The sequence below is a fragment of the Sinocyclocheilus grahami genome, unplaced genomic scaffold, assembly GCF_001515645.1.
Source record: "Sinocyclocheilus grahami isolate Dianchi unplaced genomic scaffold, SAMN03320097.WGS_v1.1 scaffold1322.1, whole genome shotgun sequence".
Classification (NCBI taxonomy): domain Eukaryota; kingdom Metazoa; phylum Chordata; class Actinopteri; order Cypriniformes; family Cyprinidae; genus Sinocyclocheilus; species Sinocyclocheilus grahami.
This window is the reverse complement of record NW_015506501.1, coordinates 107778-126156: the sequence shown is the minus strand read 5'-3', so window position 1 is coordinate 126156 and position 18379 is coordinate 107778. Positions and strand designations below refer to the sequence as shown.

Sequence of the window (18379 nt, the reverse complement as noted above, 5' to 3'; positions counted from 1 at the left end):
CCCCCCATCCATCTATCCATCCATCCCCCATCCATCTATCCATCCACCCACCCATCCATCCATCTATCCATCCACCCACCCATCCATCCATCTATCCATCCATCTGGGAAAATTAACCATAATGAGCATCCCTAATAAAAACGTAACTTTTTTTTCAGCTAGATGGCCAGGCAGCAATGTTCACTTTCGATTAGTTTAACTTGATGTACTAAAATAACACTAAAAGTGAAATCTAAATTAATAGAAACTATGTAGACAGAAAATTCAGAAAAACACAATAAAATTATTAAAACTTTAAAATCAAATGGAAAATATAAAAATAAAAACGAATTCATAACACAGACACTGCTCAGGATCGGCTGATTTTTCACAGGAAACTTAATTTGGAGGTCTCACTTCATTAGGACTTGCTGACGTTCTCGTAGATGACGTCGCTCGTGTGCGTTTGCTGCTTCTTCTTCTTCCACATGAGGAGGACACACTGATGGATGAACACGTACTGCTCCTGCACACACACACACACACACACACACACACACACACACACACATGAATACCGTTCCAGGGCTGGATTCAAATGGAATCCAATATCTGCTATTTTAACTTTATATCTAACAATTCTGAGTTTATATCAGTATTCTGACTTCATATCTTGCAATTCAGTTTTTTCCTTTCTACCACAGATTAAAAAATAAAACATTTTAAGACTTTTAATCTCACAATTCTGACTTTTTTCTTGCAATTATAAATTGTGAGAAAAAAAGTAAAATTTATCTTTTTATCCGGTGGTGGAAACAAGCTTTCCAAGAAGCTGTACGCACTGCATTTTCCATCATAATCACTAGTAGCAGAAATATGTATCTAGTGTTATGTTGTTATGTTTAATTACAGCAATTTAATCTCACATTTGAGGATTTAAGACAAATTGGATGTTATTCTAACTTTAAGAGGCTATTTATAATGATTTTTAAGAAGATTCTTTTGAAGAATTTGAATTATTATTCAGTTTTGTCTTAAGAACAATCTTATATAAGAATACAAAGGTATTTTTCTAAAAGAAAACAGCAGTTCAAAAGAGTGTTATTCATGAGTTCGGTCCCTGGTTCAGTTTTTGATTCTGGATCTGGTTCAGGTTCTGGATCTGGTTCCGTTTTTGGTTCTGGATCTGATTCAGGGTTTGGTTCAGTTTTTGGTTCTGGATCTGATTCCGGTTCTGGTTCAGTTTTTGGTTCTGGATCTGGTTCAGGTTCTGTACCTCGGTTTGGACCATGGAGAGCCGGTGCGAGCGCATGTCCGACACCAGGCCCAGGACATCCACATACTCGTGTTCCTGAATGTGCTGCATCAGCCGGTCCAGAGCGATGAAGGTGCCGGTCCGGCCCACTCCAGCACTGACACACACACACACACACACACACACACACACACACCAGTGTCTGTTCCATCATCCCACTGTAACATTAGTGAAGAGCTGAAGCAACACCACAAGCAGGAAATCAATAGATGGCAGTGAGCCGCAGTGATTCCGGGCACTGTAACTGGAGTCCAGTGAGCCGGAATGACTCCTGTAGCACAGACTCTCACACACTGACAGAGACTCACCTGCAGTGGACCACGATGGGTCCTCTGGTCCTGCTGACCTGCTGCCGTACAATCTGAACGAACTGTAAGATGCTCTCAATGGCGTTGACTGTCGGCACGCCGTGATCAGGCCACGAGGTGTAATTAAAGTGCAAAACGTCTTGAGTTTCATCAGCCTGCAGAATCAGAAACACACAGAACATCAGACAGAAACAGACTCTTCACAACATCTGTCTATATATCCATCCATCCATCATCCACCCATCCATCCATCCATCCATCTATCCATCCATCATCCATTTATCCATCCATCCATCCACCCACCCATCCATCCATCCATCCATCCATTTATCCATCCACCCACCCATCCATCCATCATCCACCCATCCATCCATCTATCATCCATCCATTTATCCATCCATCCATCCACCCACCCATCCATCCATCTATCCACCCACCCATCCATCCATCCACCCATCCATCTATCATCATCCATCTATCTATCATCCACCCACCCATCCATCATCCATTTATCCATCCATCCATCCATCATCCACCCATCTATCATCTACCCATCCATCCATCCATCCATCTATCACCCATCCAACCATCCATCCATTTATCCATCCATCTTTCCATCCACCCACCCATCCATCCATCCATTTATCCATCCACCCACCCATCCATCCATCCATTTATCCATCCATCCATTTATCCATCCACCCATCCACCCATCCATCCATCCATCATGGTTAGTTATGGTTAGTTATGTTCCTCACGTATCCCAGTCTGAAGTTTCTGACAGTCCACTCAGGCGAGTCGGTCTCCGACAGCATCTCGACCGTAATCTCTCCGTACGCCACGGGCTCCTCGGTGAACGGCCAGTAGTGGTCACACTTCACCTGCACAGGAAGCACATGCTCTCGTTAACATCTGCCCGTCTCTGTGTGGTGTCATAGCGATAACGGAGCGGTTGCCGCGGGAACTGACCCTCCTGCGCTCGTTACACTGGGTCAGCATGACGACGATGTGAGACTTCTGCTGCAGGACCATCTTCCAGAAATCGTTCCTGGTCTCGGGCAGCGGCCCCTGCGTGGCGATGAACTCGTGCGGAGAGTTATAACCCTGAACACACACCACCACCCAAATGAGACACCCAGTAACCTGTGAACGACTCGACTCTAATCGCTGACACTGCTGAGCTACTCACAGGAATAAAGTTTGCATTGATGTAATCCGAGCCTTCATCGTTGTGCAGAGAGATCAGCTTCACTCGACTGAAATCATCTGTGACCAAACAAACATTCAGGATGAATATAACAATCACTCATTCTCTGAGAGAAGCTGATCTTTAGTAAGAACCTCTCTTGAACTTCATGATTTTTTAAAGCTTATTTAATAGCCAAATTTGCACTGAAGAACTAAATTACTCACAATACCGAAGAGAGAAAAATCAATAAACACTAGTGAAAAAGAGCTCCACTGGCCACTATTTTCATATGTATTTGGAATAAATATGTAAAAATCTGATACTATATTTATAATAATTAAGGACATCTTCTTTAAAGACTATAGTAAATCATTTTATAATTCTAAACAAATGTAATATCTCACATTTTATTAATGTTTTTCCTCTGCATTTGTGCAGTTTTGGGAGGATTTATAGTATTTTAAAAAATTTATAAAAATTCATGTAAAAAAAATTTAAATAGATTTTTATGAAATTACTTTTCATGCAAGATTAACTTTAAAAAAGATCCACATTTATAACTGTATTTGCATTTGGTCTCCTTCATTTCTGTGTGTATTCTGCATTGCAACTGAATTTATTTGACAAATTATAATAATAATAATATGATAATATCATATAAACACTTTACAGTAAGGTCTCATTTGTTAACACTTGTTAATGCATTAACTAACATGAAGCTGCATTTATTAATCTTTATCTTTATAAATCTTTTACATTAATGATACAACTTTACATTTTAATAATGTATTAGTAAGTCTTGAACTAAGATTAATAAATGCATAAAAATACATAGTTAATTAAAAGTAAAATTGAAACCTTATTGTAAAGTATTACCGGTTTTGTTAATATTTTTATTAGATTTAATAAGGTTATTATTGTCAACAATTCTGTGTTTTTCTGTCAATATGGGGTGCTGTGTGTACATTAATGAGGAAAAAAAATTAACTTAAATGATTTTAGCAAATGGCTGCAATATAACAAAGAGTGAAAAATTTAAGGGGGTCTGAATACTTTCCGTACCCACTGTATATATAAAGGCAATTAAAATGAGATAATTTATATAAACATTACATTTAGTATTTATTATTTTTAAATAATTATATAAATATATATTCAGGAAATCAAGCTATCAGAAGAGGAAGCGCACACGCACACATTTATAAATCTGCATTCAGTCCGACACAGCATCGCGGAGCTAGAGCAAACATGCAGGAGGTGAGAACGAGCGGTGAAGACGTCATGCAGAGCCTTAGTGTCATGCATCCGATACCCATAATGCACAGCAGCTATGTGTTTGTCTGTCTGTCGGCCGCTGCGCTGCTACTTACCACGGATTCATATAAAAGGCCAAAAGATAGTCAGTCCAAAGGCAGGACGGCAGAAGCGTGAGGAACGCAAAGAGACTCCTGCGCCTGAAGCCCATTGAACAAAACAGAAAGCAAAAGACCAAGAGCAAAAAGTTGGGGACAAAACACGGTGCTTCATTAGTAATAGTGACACACACAGATGATTGAGCATATTTCATTAGTGACAGGTTAATGATCGCGTCATGCAGTCAGTGTCTCTGACGTCTCTCTGTCTGTTGACACACACACACAGACACAGACACAGACACACAGACACACAGACACACACACACACACACACACTACAGCTACATTCACTGAAACACTGAACTCTTGAGTCTGAGAGAAACAGAGCTCAGAACAATGAAAGCTCATTTCCGCTGCTGAATGAAAAAACGAGGCATTTGCAGAGTTCACATCTCGCAATCCTGACTTCTGTTGTAAGATGTAAACTCGCAACTGCGTGTGTTGTGAAGTCAGAATCGCAAATTACAATTCTGAGGAAAAAAAGTCACAATTAAGAGTTTATATCTTTCAATTCCGACTTTATTTCTAATCAGTGCAACTTTATTTTCTTGCATTAATGAGTTTATATCTAGTGATTCTGGCTTTATTTCTCATAACTGCAACTTTATTTCTCACAATTTCTGTCGATTGTCTGACCTCGCCCATCTTGTTACCTCATTATTGTATCAGTTATTCCACCTGTGTCTCCCTCGTTACCTGCCCTACTTAGTCTCCTTGTGCTTGCAGTCCTGTGCTGTTGTGTTATGTGTCGTATGTGGTCTAATGTGTCTGTGTGCTCCTTGTTTTAGCGGCAGCGCAGTGTGTGAAAGCTGTCCTCACCGGATGTGCTGACGGTGATGAACGCCGGCTCACTGGCGCTGCTGTAGCTGCTGCTGATCACGCTGCAGTTGTACGAAGAGGACGGCTGCAGTCCTGACACGGTCACGACACGAGCGGCGGTGAGCAGCGGCTCGCGCGCCTTCTGAACCACACACACACACACACACACACACACACACACGATGAGCCTCGATCCCACAATGCACTGCTGCCATTCTGATGAAGGCTGAGGCTTTAAAGCGACGGGATCCGGAAATACATCACAACACATCAGTAACACTTCACATTTGTTACAATACGTTATTAAAATCAAACATTATTTTATAATATTATTATGTAACTGAGCTAACGTGAGCTAATTAACAATAAACAGCTGCATTTTTAATAGTGCTGTCAAATTGATTAATCGCGAAAGTTTGTTTACATAATATATGTGTGTATTTATGTATAATATGAATATGAATATTTCTTAAATATATACAAGTGTGTGTGTGTATTTATATATACACATATATTATGTAAACACAAACTTTTGGATTTTGGATGCGATTAATCGATTTGACAGCACTATTTTTTTTACAAAGATTAATAAATACTGTAACAAATGTGTTGCTCGCTGCTAATGTTAGTTTGCGTTGCATTAACTAGTAGGACCTTACTGTAAAGTGTTAATGAATTATGAATCGTGAATAAATTAATTGTTTGTTATATTTAATTAATGCATTATCTAACATGAACTAACAATGAACATCTGATTATTGTTTTTTATTATTATTATTATTATATAATTGTTTATTATTATGTTTATTATTATTATTGTTATATTATTATATAAATTTTTATCATTGTTTATTATTATTGTTATTATAATATTATTTGTTATTATTATTATTATTATTATTATTATGTTATTTATATTATTATTTTATTATTAGTATTATATTTTTATATTATTATTATTATTATTTGTTGTTGTTGTTGTTTTATTATTATTATTATTATATTAATTTTATCATTGTTTATTATTATTAATGTTTTTGTTATTTTTATTATTATTATTATTTGTTATTATTATGATATATTATTTGTTATTATTAATTTTATTATAATTTTTATTATTATTATTATATTGTTATTTATATTATTTATTTATTTTATTATTATTATATATTTTTTTATTCATTTATTTATTTTATTATTATTATTATATTTGTATTTATTAGTATTGTTTTTATTATTATTATTATATTATTATTATTATTATTAAATTACTCTTTGTTAATGTTAGTTAATAATACAGTAGTTGATTGTTTATGTTGGTTCTCAGTGCACTGACTAATGTTTAATGTTCCTGTAGAAGCATCGCTCCTCCTCAGTTCAGTGTAGTAACTGATGTTAACAAATGAAACCTGGCTGTAAATTGTTACGGAGTTATAGTGCACAGATTCCTCCTGCTTTCATCATCACACACAGAACCATAAAGAACCTCCATCACAATCTGCATCTCCAGATGTTTGCGCACACACGTGTGGTTATGATATTGATCAGCAGCTCTTACTTTGCTCTCTCTGTTGACTCGCAGCGGTCTGCAGACGATCTGGTAGAAGTCCACGACGCCGTCCTCCGTCCAGAGCAGCGTGACGGCCGCGTCGGTGGCGTTGACCGCGTACAGCGACTTCGGAGGAGCCGGTTCTGTTCGCAAAACAGCCAAACGCCACACTACTTACAAGAAGACAGCTTAAAAACAACTAGAATAAAAAGGGAGCAGCCACGACAGTCCTGACAGCGTCTGAACGGGAAGTTATTACGAGAACAGAAAACACACACTCAGCAGTAAACGAGGAGCGCTTTTAGTTTTGGACTTGATTGTGCGAACAGCTCCGACTTCACATTCACTAAAGGAAGAGATCAGGATGAGTTTGTTTCTTCATCAGGTTTGGAGAAATGTCTCAGCAATGGATGCTCTGCGGTGAATGGGTGCCGTCAGAACAAGAGCTGATGAAAACATCACAATAATCCACAGCACTCAGTGAACATCCGGAGAAGACGAAAGCTGAAACAAATCCAGCATCAACACGCTTTTAACTAAAATACATAGTCTATAATAACTCTTCCTCCAGTGAAAAAAGTGCATCTGTTGTATCTCACATATGTGTTTAGAGCTGTTTAAACGCTGCTTGATCTGTGCAGATTTCTCTCCTGATTCACACCAAAACACTTTTTCACTGGAGGAAGAGTTATTATGGATTATAGACTCAATGTATTTTAGTTAAAAGCGTCTTGATGCTGGATTTGTCCCAGCTTTCGTCTTCTCCAGATGTTCACTGAGTGCTGTGGATTATTGTGATGTTTTTATCAGCTCTCGTTCTGACGGCACCCATTCACTTGCCACTGACCGAGTTTGATGATGTGCGGCGCAGACGTGTTGCGGCTCGTCTCGGTGCAGGCGGACACGGTCAGGTTGTAGATGTCTCCGGGAGGAAGAGCCAGAGACGCCTTCATCATGTTGCGGGTCACCTGAAACACAGTCGTCAGGCGCAGCGATGAGTCTGATCCCATAGCAACCGTCTCCATGGCGACACTGCACATTCACACAGGCTTCAGTGGAGAGATCCGTGTAATGCATCTCAGCTGGGCTCCGTGTGTGTGTGTGTGGAAACATTCAGCCGTCGCTAATTAACCGTGAGAGAAATGTGTGTGCGCTGGGTAATTAGATTCATTACAGGCTAACGGCGCAACCTCATGAGTCTCCGAGTCTTAAATCACTAGCTACTTTAAACATTATAATTATAATCTTATTAATAATAAATACAATTTAAGATTAAAAAATAAAAAGATGGGCATCATTTAATGTAATAACTTGATTGTGATTCTTCATGTATACAATATACATAATTTTTTATATAAATTACATATGTTTAAAATAACACTATAATAAGTGAATATCTAATCTGCTCATGTATATATACATATGTAGCTTTTAAAATTATTATATTTATTTAATTTATTTGATTAATGTATGGGTGGTTTGAGCAAAATAAATATCACATGAAAAAAAGGAAAGAAAATGTCCACGGAAAACAGATAAAGCTAAGACCATAAATATATGACTAGAAATAAAGATTAACTAACTTGTTTTATTTCAGCAAGTCGCCGAGGCCACTCCTCCTCATTCTTATTTTTGTTTAAAGCTGAAGAACTAAAATAACACGAACTAAAAACTAAAATTATTCAGACAAAACAGAAAAAAACATTTTAAAAAAAATTTATATATAACAAATTTTTTTTTTACTAAAACTAAAATGAAATAAAAATTATTCAGGCATTAAAAAAACTAATAAATATGAAAACATAACAAATTTACTAAAACTACTACAATTTAAATTAAACAAAAAATATATGAAAACAACAAAAAATAATAAAAATTATTCAGACATAAAAAAAACTAATAAATATGAAAAAATAACAAAAACTAAAATCTACAACTTAGTAAAAAATTATTCAGACATAAAAAAAACTCCAAAAACTAATAAATATGAAAAAACATACATTTAATAAAACTACTAAAACTAAAATGAAATAAAAATTATTCAGGCATTAAAAAAACTAATAAATATGAAAACATAACAAATTTACTAAAACTACTACAATTTAAATTAAACAAAAAATATATGAAAACAACAAAAAATAATAAAAATTATTCAGACATAAAAAAAACTAATAAATATGAAAAAATAACAAAAACTAAAATCTACAACTTAGTAAAAAATTATTCAGACATAAAAAAAACTCCAAAAACTAATAAATATGAAAAAACATACATTTAATAAAACTACTAAAACTAAAATGAAATAAAAATTATTCAGGCATTAAAAAAACTAATAAATATGAAAACATAACAAATTTACTAAAACTACTACAATTTAAATTAAACAAAAAATATATGAAAACAACAAAAAATAATAAAAATTATTCAGACATAAAAAAAACTAATAAATATGAAAAAATAACAAAAACTAAAATCTACAACTTAGTAAAAAATTATTCAGACATAAAAAAAACTCCAAAAACTAATAAATATGAAAAAACATACATTTAATAAAACTACTAAAACTAAAATGAAATAAAAATTATTCAGGCATTAAAAAAACTAATAAATATGAAAACATAACAAATTTACTAAAACTACTACAATTTAAATTAAACAAAAAATATATTAAAACAACAAAAAATAATAAAATTTATTCAGACATAAAAAACGAATAAATATGAAAACATAACAAAAACTAAAACGTAATAAAAAATTAGTCAGACATTAAAATACTCCAAAAACTAATAAATATGACAAAAAAACACAACAAATGTACTAAAACTACTAAAAATTAAAATGAAACCATAATAGCAAATCAATAACACTGCTGGAAACCAATGGAATGTGAAGACATCGCACCTAAACACAGTCGTCTTGTTCTTATGTAGTGTACTTGCTCTACACCTGTTGATAATGCGCAGCTGCTTGTGGCGGTGATGCTCATGTAGCAGGCTTTGCTGCCGAGACTCACGTGGATGGAGTAGCGTCTCCTCGCGCTCTTCTTCGCCTCGGCCGTCAGCTGCCAGTGCAGCAAGCGTGAGTGCGAGAGATCGGTGAACAGATCGCCGTAGGTCCAGCGCACGAACAGCGTCCCGTGAGAGTACTCCACCGTCGAGATGTGAGGCGCTTCGGGAGCTGGCGAGCACACACAGGTTGGTTAGTGAGTGAGTGACACGGGTCGGGTCAGAGGTCATGTGACCGGCGCACCTGTGACGAAGCTGACGGTGGAAGCGTCGCAGCAGACCAGCGCAGGCTCGGACCACGTCTCCATCGTCACGCGGAACTGATAGAACCAGGCCGGCAGCAGATCCGTCACTCTCTGAGGACCACAGCGCAGTAAACATGACTGTAATAGTCAGGCAGTATTTCTCATCACACTCAGCATCTCTACTGATCAGCTGGTTTATTGATATATAATTCTGCTGATTATTGTGCCAATAAAAGTAAAATCTACAAACTGAATTTTCAGAGCGAGTTTAAACGCCACATAAAGTGTCAAAATACCAATAATATCGAGAAAAAAGATTTCGTGCATAATTTGGGACTTTTAATCACAGACAAGCCCGAAATGCACAGGGACTCTTATTTTGAATTTAAGACCTCTCACAGTGCTGAGAGTTTTGTTATGGCATTTAAAGCCTTATGTTTGATTCAGACGCCTCTTTTGAGACTCTTCTGTGTGTCGTGGCTCGCTGGCTACCACAGAGGCGATGACGGACGCGGTGGAGGCGATCTCGTAGTAAGTGCTCCACTGAGACGTCTGCGTGGCCGAGTTGAAGAAGAAGGTCTGTAGGATGTACTTTCTGAAGGCCACGTTATACGGCCGCCGCCAGCTGAGGATGACAGCGCTGGGACTGAGCGGATAAACCACCAGATCACGCACACCTGTCGGCTCTGACACACCAGCAGCCAATCACAGAGCACGGTCAGTCAGGGGGCGGAGCTTCATCATGCATGCTCATTATATATGCACTCACTCACTCACTCACTCACCGATGTCGATGATGATTGGTTCAGACGGGGGACTAACCAGCGGCCCGTTCGTGTGATAAACCAGCACTCTGTACTGAGCGCCGGGGGTCAGGCTGCTGATGATGATGTCACTGGTGATGTTCTCCTATCAGAGAGCGGAGAGCGGGTCACGTGACAACGAAACACTTTTACAGCTAAACCACTGACATTAAACTGGTGTCTGGTGAGGGTTCGATGTATTGTAATATAACAGTAATACAAAATATTTTAATTTTACAGTGAAATATTACGATAGCACTATTTATTGTGTTGTTTTTATTTAGAAATGCATATACTGTATGTATATATATATATTTTTTGTAATATATTTGTATGGAAGAAAAATAATGCCATATGTCTAAAAACGTTGAATAGCACTAACTGAAAAAATTATGCATTGCATTAACAGTGCTTGCATTTTTAGGTCCTGAAATTTAACATAGTTGTTTATTTAAGCTGTGAATATTTGAATTCGTAATTAAAATTTCAGTAATTCATATTCACCTTCCAGAATTCACCTCCAAAATATACGATCTGTTTAAAAATACGATGTACAATATTCGACAGGCAAATTCCGGTCCATTTTATTTGACTTTTCAGATTCGCTTTCACAAATTCAGTGGTTAAAATTCGACAGAAACTTCGTGGAGCTGCAGCTGCTGTCGGTCGCTCACCAGCAGGTGGCGCCAGCGGATGTTCATGAAGACCAAAGCAACAGGTGGATCGAGTCGTTCATTCACAAAAACTGATCTGCAGAAATTGAGCAAGCGCTAAGTAGAAGTTTTGATTATCGGGGCCAGTATAAACATGTGGTAAAGCTGATCGTGTGTGTGTTTAATTCAACGTCTTCGCTCTTTCCCGTAGCCTACATGTATGCAGCTTCCTCTAAAAAAACGTTTTGTTGACGCTGATAGAGTTGAAGTGGTATCAGTCTGCAGTGTTCTGATCGGCTGAATGAATAGTTTTGATTATCGGGGCCAGTATAAACATGTGGTAAAGCTGATCGTGTGTGTGTTTAATTCAACGTCTTCGCTCTTTCCCGTAGCCTACATGTATGCAGCTTCCTCTAAAAAAAACGTTTTGTTGACGCTGATAGAGTTGAAGTGGTATCAGTCTGCAGTGTTCTGATCGGCTGAATGAACTGGTGAAATCTGCATATTTGACATACAACATCAGGTGAGTGATCCGTACCTCGGAGCAGTAGGTGTTCTCCATGCGCTGGCTGATGCTGGGCCGCAGACAGGTGAGCGACAGCACCGAGATCAGACTGCCGTTATATCTGTGACGAGACGGAGCCCAGGACACAGCAGCCGTGCTGGAGTCCAGCATCTTCACACTGACCTCCTGCGGACGCTCCAGCGGCTGCTCCATCCACTCACCCGCCGGACCTGACACACAAACACACACACACACACACACATGACACGCGGCTTACACACACACATGACACACACACTCACTCACACACACTCATGCATGACACTTGGCTTACACACACACGACACACACACTCACTCACACACACACACACGACACGCAGCTTACTCACACACTCACACACACTCACTCACACACACTCATGCATGACACTTGGCTTACTCACACACTCACACACACTCACTCACACACAAACACACATGACACGTGGCTTACACACACACGAGACACACACTCACTCACACACACACACTCATGCATGACACTTGGCTTACACACACACGACACGCGGCTTACTCACACACTCACACACACACACACACACTCACGCATGACACACGGCTTACACACACACACACACACACTAACGCATGACACACGGCTTACACACACATGACACACACACACACACACGCGCACACACTCACACACATGACACGCGGCTTACACACACACGACACACACACACACACACACGCACTTACATGCACACACACACTTACACACTCACACACACTCACACTCACACACATACACACACACACACACACACACACACACACACAAACACACACATGACTCGCGGCTTACACACACACACTCACGCACACACGCACACACACACACACTTACACACTTACACACTCACACACACACACACACTCACACACATGACACACACATACACACACACACACAAACACACACATGACTCGCGGCTTACACACACACACACACTCACGCACACACACACACACACACACACACACGCTCGTACTCAGGTAGAAGGTGAATCCGGTGTCGGCTGAACTCTCTCGGGCCTCGCAGTCTCCAGACGAACTGAGCGTCGTGACGTGAACGCTATACGTTCCTGCTTCGGAGAGCTCGGTGAAGAACTCGTGTGTGTTCTCATCCACCGTCGCCGTTTCGGTGGAGTTTCCTGAGGAAAAGAACAGAGGAATTTATTTACAAAGATTTTACTTATTTTTATTACTGCCTATTATCGCTGGCTGTTTTGGTGGAGTTTCCTGGTCAAACAACAAGGAAATAAACACAGAAATTAATTTACAAAGGGTTTACACAAACATAATTGTTTTTTGCTGTGTAAAACACGTGATGATTCTCACCATCGCGGTAGATGTAGATGTTGAATCCATCGAACGCGGTGGGCGGCCGCGGCGGTAACCAGCGCAGCTCCAGCAGGATGGGCGGCAGCGGCGTGAGCATCACATTGGCTTCAAAGGTCACGTCCATCGCTGACCCTGGCTCATTAGAGTCCTCATATTCTGGCATCAGTGCATTCACAAACTCCTCCTCCTCTGTGGGGGCGGAGCTTCCCGTCGGCTCCGCCCACAGCGGCTCAGTGCTGTTGTCAGGCGCGGGTTCGGCTGTGCTGCTGTAGATGGTGACGGACTCGTTCAGCGGCATCTGTGTGATGCTCATCTCCTCACCGTTCACTTCCTCTTCCTGTTCTTCAGCCGCAGGAATGTCACGTGCCCGCCGAAGGACTGATGCATTGTGGGAAGCCTTCAGAACAGCCGCGTGCAGGTCAGATCCAGATGCTCCTCGGCTGCTGAGGTGGATGATCTTGAGCGACACGTTGAGAGGAGGATTCGGGACTGGACATGTGAAATTAACACACAGAACAAACACCATTTATCATATTTAACCAAAATTATAAAAATATAAATTCTTCAGGCAAAGTAAAAATTCTTAACATTTTCTTTGATTTCAGGGTGAAATGCACTCAAACGGCTGACAGGTTTCATTAATTAGTGAATCTGGGGGGTTTCCATCAATAATTAACGAGGCTCGTGCACTGCCTGCTCCAGCTCTAACCAGTCGTTCCAGCGCTAATTAAAGGTCATTTAAAGGTGAATTTAGAGCTTATGATCACATGACGGCTGACAGAAGAGCCTGAATGAGTCGTACCGGTGCGGTGGCGCAGGGGCTCATGGGTAACGTCACTGTGGCTCACCAGCGTGCTCCTGTTGACCGTGGCCTCTGAGACCAGCTGGAAGCTGATGTTGGTGTAACACGTGCCCGACAGCCAGTGCTTGAACACTGTCTTCCCTTTGAAGAAATCTGCAGAGATAGAGAGAGTCCGAGTTCAGCCGTGACGAACACACACACATGTGCACAACAAACAGAAACACACATGCGTAACATGTGCGTAACACGCAGAATCACACACACGCGTAATATGCAGAAACACATGCATAACACACACAAAAACTCACATAAGTAACACACGTGTAACACACTATTAAACACATGCGTAACACGCAGAAACACACATGCGTAACACACACAAAAACTCACATAAGTAACACACGTGTAACACACTATAAAACACATGCGTAACACGCGGGCAACTAATGCGGAATATGCATAACATGCAGAAACACACACACATAACACATGCGTAACACGCAGAAACACACATGCGTAACACAAATGCGGATCATGCATAACACGCAGACATAACACATATGTAACACGCAGAAACACATGCATAACACACAAAAACTCACACGAGTAACACGCAGAAACACACATGCGTAACACACGGGTAACACAAACACGGAACACGCATAACACGCAGAAACACACACACATAACACATGCGTAACATAGAAACACACGTGTAACATGCAGGTAACACAAACACGGAACACGCAGAAACACACAGACATAACACATGCGTAACACAGAAACACACACATAACACACAAAAACTCACACGAGTAACACACAGAAACACACATGATGCGGTTAACACAAACGCGGAACACACATAACACGCAGAAACACACACACATAACACATGTGTACCATGCAGAAACACACGCATAATACACATATGCAACACACAGAAACACACTTAACACATGCAAAACACGCGCAGAAACACACACGCGTAACACACACATAACACACATAGAAACACACACACACATAACACACACACATAACACAGGCATAACACACACACACAGAAACCTTTATACAGCATGTAGCGTGGCTGACGGCCCTCCATGTAGCTGATGTTTACTCTCGTGTAGATGTTCCTGTCTGGAGAACGGATCTGAAACACCACGCCGGTCTCTGGAGCCGGACCGTAATCAGAGATCTCAACGCTGTCTAGAGGAAGAGGCTCTGAACACACACACAGTTCACTGATTTATCAAACTGGAGAAACAGGAGACTGAAAAATCAATTACTTTTTGTTGTAATGAGAATAAAGACACTCTGTTCTGACTTAAAACTGTTACTGAAAACAAAATAGTTAAAAGTGGATAAAAGTGGTCTGACTAAAATACTACTATATCATGATGTAAGTCCGTTTATACCACAGCAACAGTACCACAACTTAGCTGATTTTTACTTTTAACTTTTTTTTTTAATTAATTAATTAAAACGAATGTCCATTTTTTAAATATAAAATGCTTATTTTTTTTATTATTTATTTATCCGTTTTATTTTTGTATACTATTTCCTACTGCAAACAGTTTTATTAGTTATTATATTGAATATATTTATTATTTTTATTTATTCATTTATCAATATTTTATTTATATTTATTAATTATTACGGCCTTATTAATGTATTATTTTTATTTATTTATGTATTTATAAATGTTTTATTTATTACTTATTACTGCCTATTTTTATGTATTTAATATATTTATTTATTAGTGTATATATCATTACTTTAATTACATTTATTAATTATTACTGCCTATTTTAATTTATCATTTTTATTTAATAACATTTATAAATATTAAATTTTTATTTATTAATGCCTATTTTAATGTATTTATAATTTTTATGTTTTATTTTTACTACTGACTATTTTAATGTGTATTCATTTTATTTATTAATTCATTTATAAATGTTTATTTATTTAATTGTTAATTACTACTGCCTAATTTAATTTATTTATATTTTTATTTAATAATTTATTTATAAATGTTTTAATATGATTTATTAATTACTACTGCCTGCCTATTTTAATTATTTTTTTTAATAAATGTTTAAATTAGATTTATTAATGACTACTGCCTATTTTATTTAATTTATATCTTTAGTTTTTTTTATCTCTTTCATTGTAAATGTTTTTTATATTTTGATGCATTATTTTCACACATGTGTAGCAGATGTCTTACTGGTGAGCACAGGGACGGTTCTGACGGCTCTGGATGCTCTGCTGTCGTTCCCGAGCATCAGACTGATGGAGTAGCACAGGCCGTGGTACGAGGCGTTGAACTGGAGCGGATGCGGCAGCGTCTGACCGTCGGCGGGTCGCGTGAACAGCAGCGTGTGCGTGTGCGGCTCTCCTGAAACACGCACCGAATACACAGACACGTCGGGCCTCACATCATCAGCATCCAGCGACAGCAGCATCCGGCGGTCATCCTGCAACGCTACCTGGAACGGAGCCGCATCCTGAGAGGAACAAGAAGAAGCGGCGCATGAGTCACACACACACACATCGATCAACAATCAATGCAAACCACATCATCATGACGACATTAATAATGAACGGAAAGACGGGTAATAGGAATCAAACACATAAACAAACAATCTCAAATGACATTCGGGAGCAGAAGCACTAGCTCTCAGAAATGTCCTCCTGAATTTCATCAAGATTTTCAGATTTTCTCCCAAAATCAGGCCAGAAAATAAACACAGAAACCACGAGCAGTCCGCCCCTCTCGTCACAATGCTATTTTGTGTGTGTGTGTGTGTGTGTGTGTGTGTGTTTTAAGGTCAGACCAACATACACACCCACAGCTCATCGCTATAATATCCACTATTTAATATCAGTGACATACTATTATAGTTTTTGTTAATATCGGATTTGTTTTTATCAGAATTGGGACCAAAACTGTAAAGACATTAACTCGGAATTGCAAGAAAAAAAAGGGGTTTTGTGGTTTCTTCACGAATCAGACGTAAGCGAGTGTTGTTTTGTCTTTGCTGGCGTGTTTGAGGTCAGATGAAGATACAGCGATGACGAGCTGAAGGACAAACACACGGCAGAGATTCCTCGGCTTTAAACGCACGTTCAGGTTTTAGACCAATCAGAGCTCAGTATGCAAATGAAACGCTGAAGATTCCATCGGCGGAAATAGAAATCTGTTTAAAACTTATGTTAAACTGATTTAATCTGACAGCTTGTGAAGTGAATCAACAATCTATCTTTTAAACATTTTATGTTATGTTGAGAATTTGTCATGAAAAAAATGTAAGCACAAACACACAAGCATAATGATTATAAAAATAGGCCAATATGATTTCTTATTTCTTTCTTTTCATTTTAGGGTTTCACATTAGAGGTGTGTCTAAACGTGGTGCATTTAGAGACAGAAGACGGCCAAAAGACACTGAAACCCAGGATGAAGCGTTCCGTACGTCACACACGTCACACACTCGAGGAGCAGGTGAAGATGATGAAGCTCTGCCGAGGAATCTCTGTCAGATAATGTCACAGCCGAGGCCTTTCGGTCCTCAGATGAAGGAAGGTCAGCGACTGAAGGACGAACGCAGCTGCTGACATTATCATGCAAACAGAGAATCTGAGACACAACATCTCGCTCTGACGAGAGAAAGACAGACTGATGATGAAGATGAAGCTAAAGCGCTGGACTATCAGCCTGTGATCCGTCAGAAAGTGGAGGCGCTGTAACAGTACTTTAGTGTTCCAGAGAGACAAAGGGCTCCACAATAAACCCATTTGTGCTGCACACTCACAAATAAAGCTTCTTTATTGGCATGCATGAAACCATTAAAGGTTCTTTAGAGCGGAAAAAGGTTTTTTTTAGATTAATAAAATGTTCTTTACACTAGGAAGACATTTTATTTTAAGAACTGATCACTGAGAGCTTCTTTGGAGAACCAGAAATGGTGTAGAAGAACCATTTAAGCTCTTAAGAGATACAAAAAAATTCCTAAAAAATGCATCGTTTTTAGTAAGGGAACGAAACTTTGCAAACGCTTTAAGATCCTCAAAATACACATCATTTATTTTTTTCAGATTTTTTTACAATTCTTTTTTAAGAGATATAACCATTTAAATTGTTCGGGTCATTTTGACCCGGGAATGTATAGGGGCCTAAAATACTGAGATCTATGGAGAGATATTAGTGTCAAAAACTTCTGTAAAATATATTTAGGCTTTTCCCCATTTCTCACACACTTTTGGGACTGAATTTTGTTGATTAACATGAATATGTATGAGTGGACCACACACACACACACACACTCTCTCACACACACACACACACTCTCTCTCTCACACACACACACACAC

The 18379-nt window shown here is 38.8% G+C and overlaps 2 protein-coding genes across 2 annotated transcripts in view; both read right to left on the bottom strand.

The window, feature by feature from the left end:
• The window catches only part of LOC107569201 (receptor-type tyrosine-protein phosphatase O-like), a 4674-nt gene extending 1715 nt beyond the window's left edge, over positions 1–2959 (bottom strand). The window contains exons 1-7 of the mRNA XM_016255223.1: positions 2944–2959; positions 2792–2868; positions 2572–2706; positions 2361–2483; positions 1603–1757; positions 1256–1391; positions 397–505 (exon numbers count right to left, since the gene is read on the bottom strand). Coding sequence (XP_016110709.1) covers positions 401–505; positions 1256–1391; positions 1603–1757; positions 2361–2483; positions 2572–2706; positions 2792–2868; positions 2944–2959 — 747 coding nt within the window. The 3' untranslated portion in view covers positions 397–400. The remainder of the gene's footprint in view (positions 1–396; positions 506–1255; positions 1392–1602; positions 1758–2360; positions 2484–2571; positions 2707–2791; positions 2869–2943) is intronic.
• Positions 2960–4850: 1891 nt separating this feature from the next.
• Positions 4851–18379, bottom strand: part of LOC107569205 (receptor-type tyrosine-protein phosphatase O-like) — a 23136-nt gene continuing 9607 nt past the window's right edge. The window contains exons 2-14 of the mRNA XM_016255227.1: positions 16233–16512; positions 15068–15223; positions 13997–14149; positions 13192–13683; positions 12843–13004; positions 11819–12015; positions 10610–10733; positions 10317–10510; positions 9824–9935; positions 9588–9751; positions 7422–7542; positions 6584–6717; positions 4851–5167 (exon numbers count right to left, since the gene is read on the bottom strand). Of these exons, the coding sequence (XP_016110713.1) occupies positions 4991–5167; positions 6584–6717; positions 7422–7542; positions 9588–9751; positions 9824–9935; positions 10317–10510; positions 10610–10733; positions 11819–12015; positions 12843–13004; positions 13192–13683; positions 13997–14149; positions 15068–15223; positions 16233–16512 (2466 nt within the window). The 3' untranslated portion in view covers positions 4851–4990. The remainder of the gene's footprint in view (positions 5168–6583; positions 6718–7421; positions 7543–9587; positions 9752–9823; positions 9936–10316; positions 10511–10609; positions 10734–11818; positions 12016–12842; positions 13005–13191; positions 13684–13996; positions 14150–15067; positions 15224–16232; positions 16513–18379) is intronic.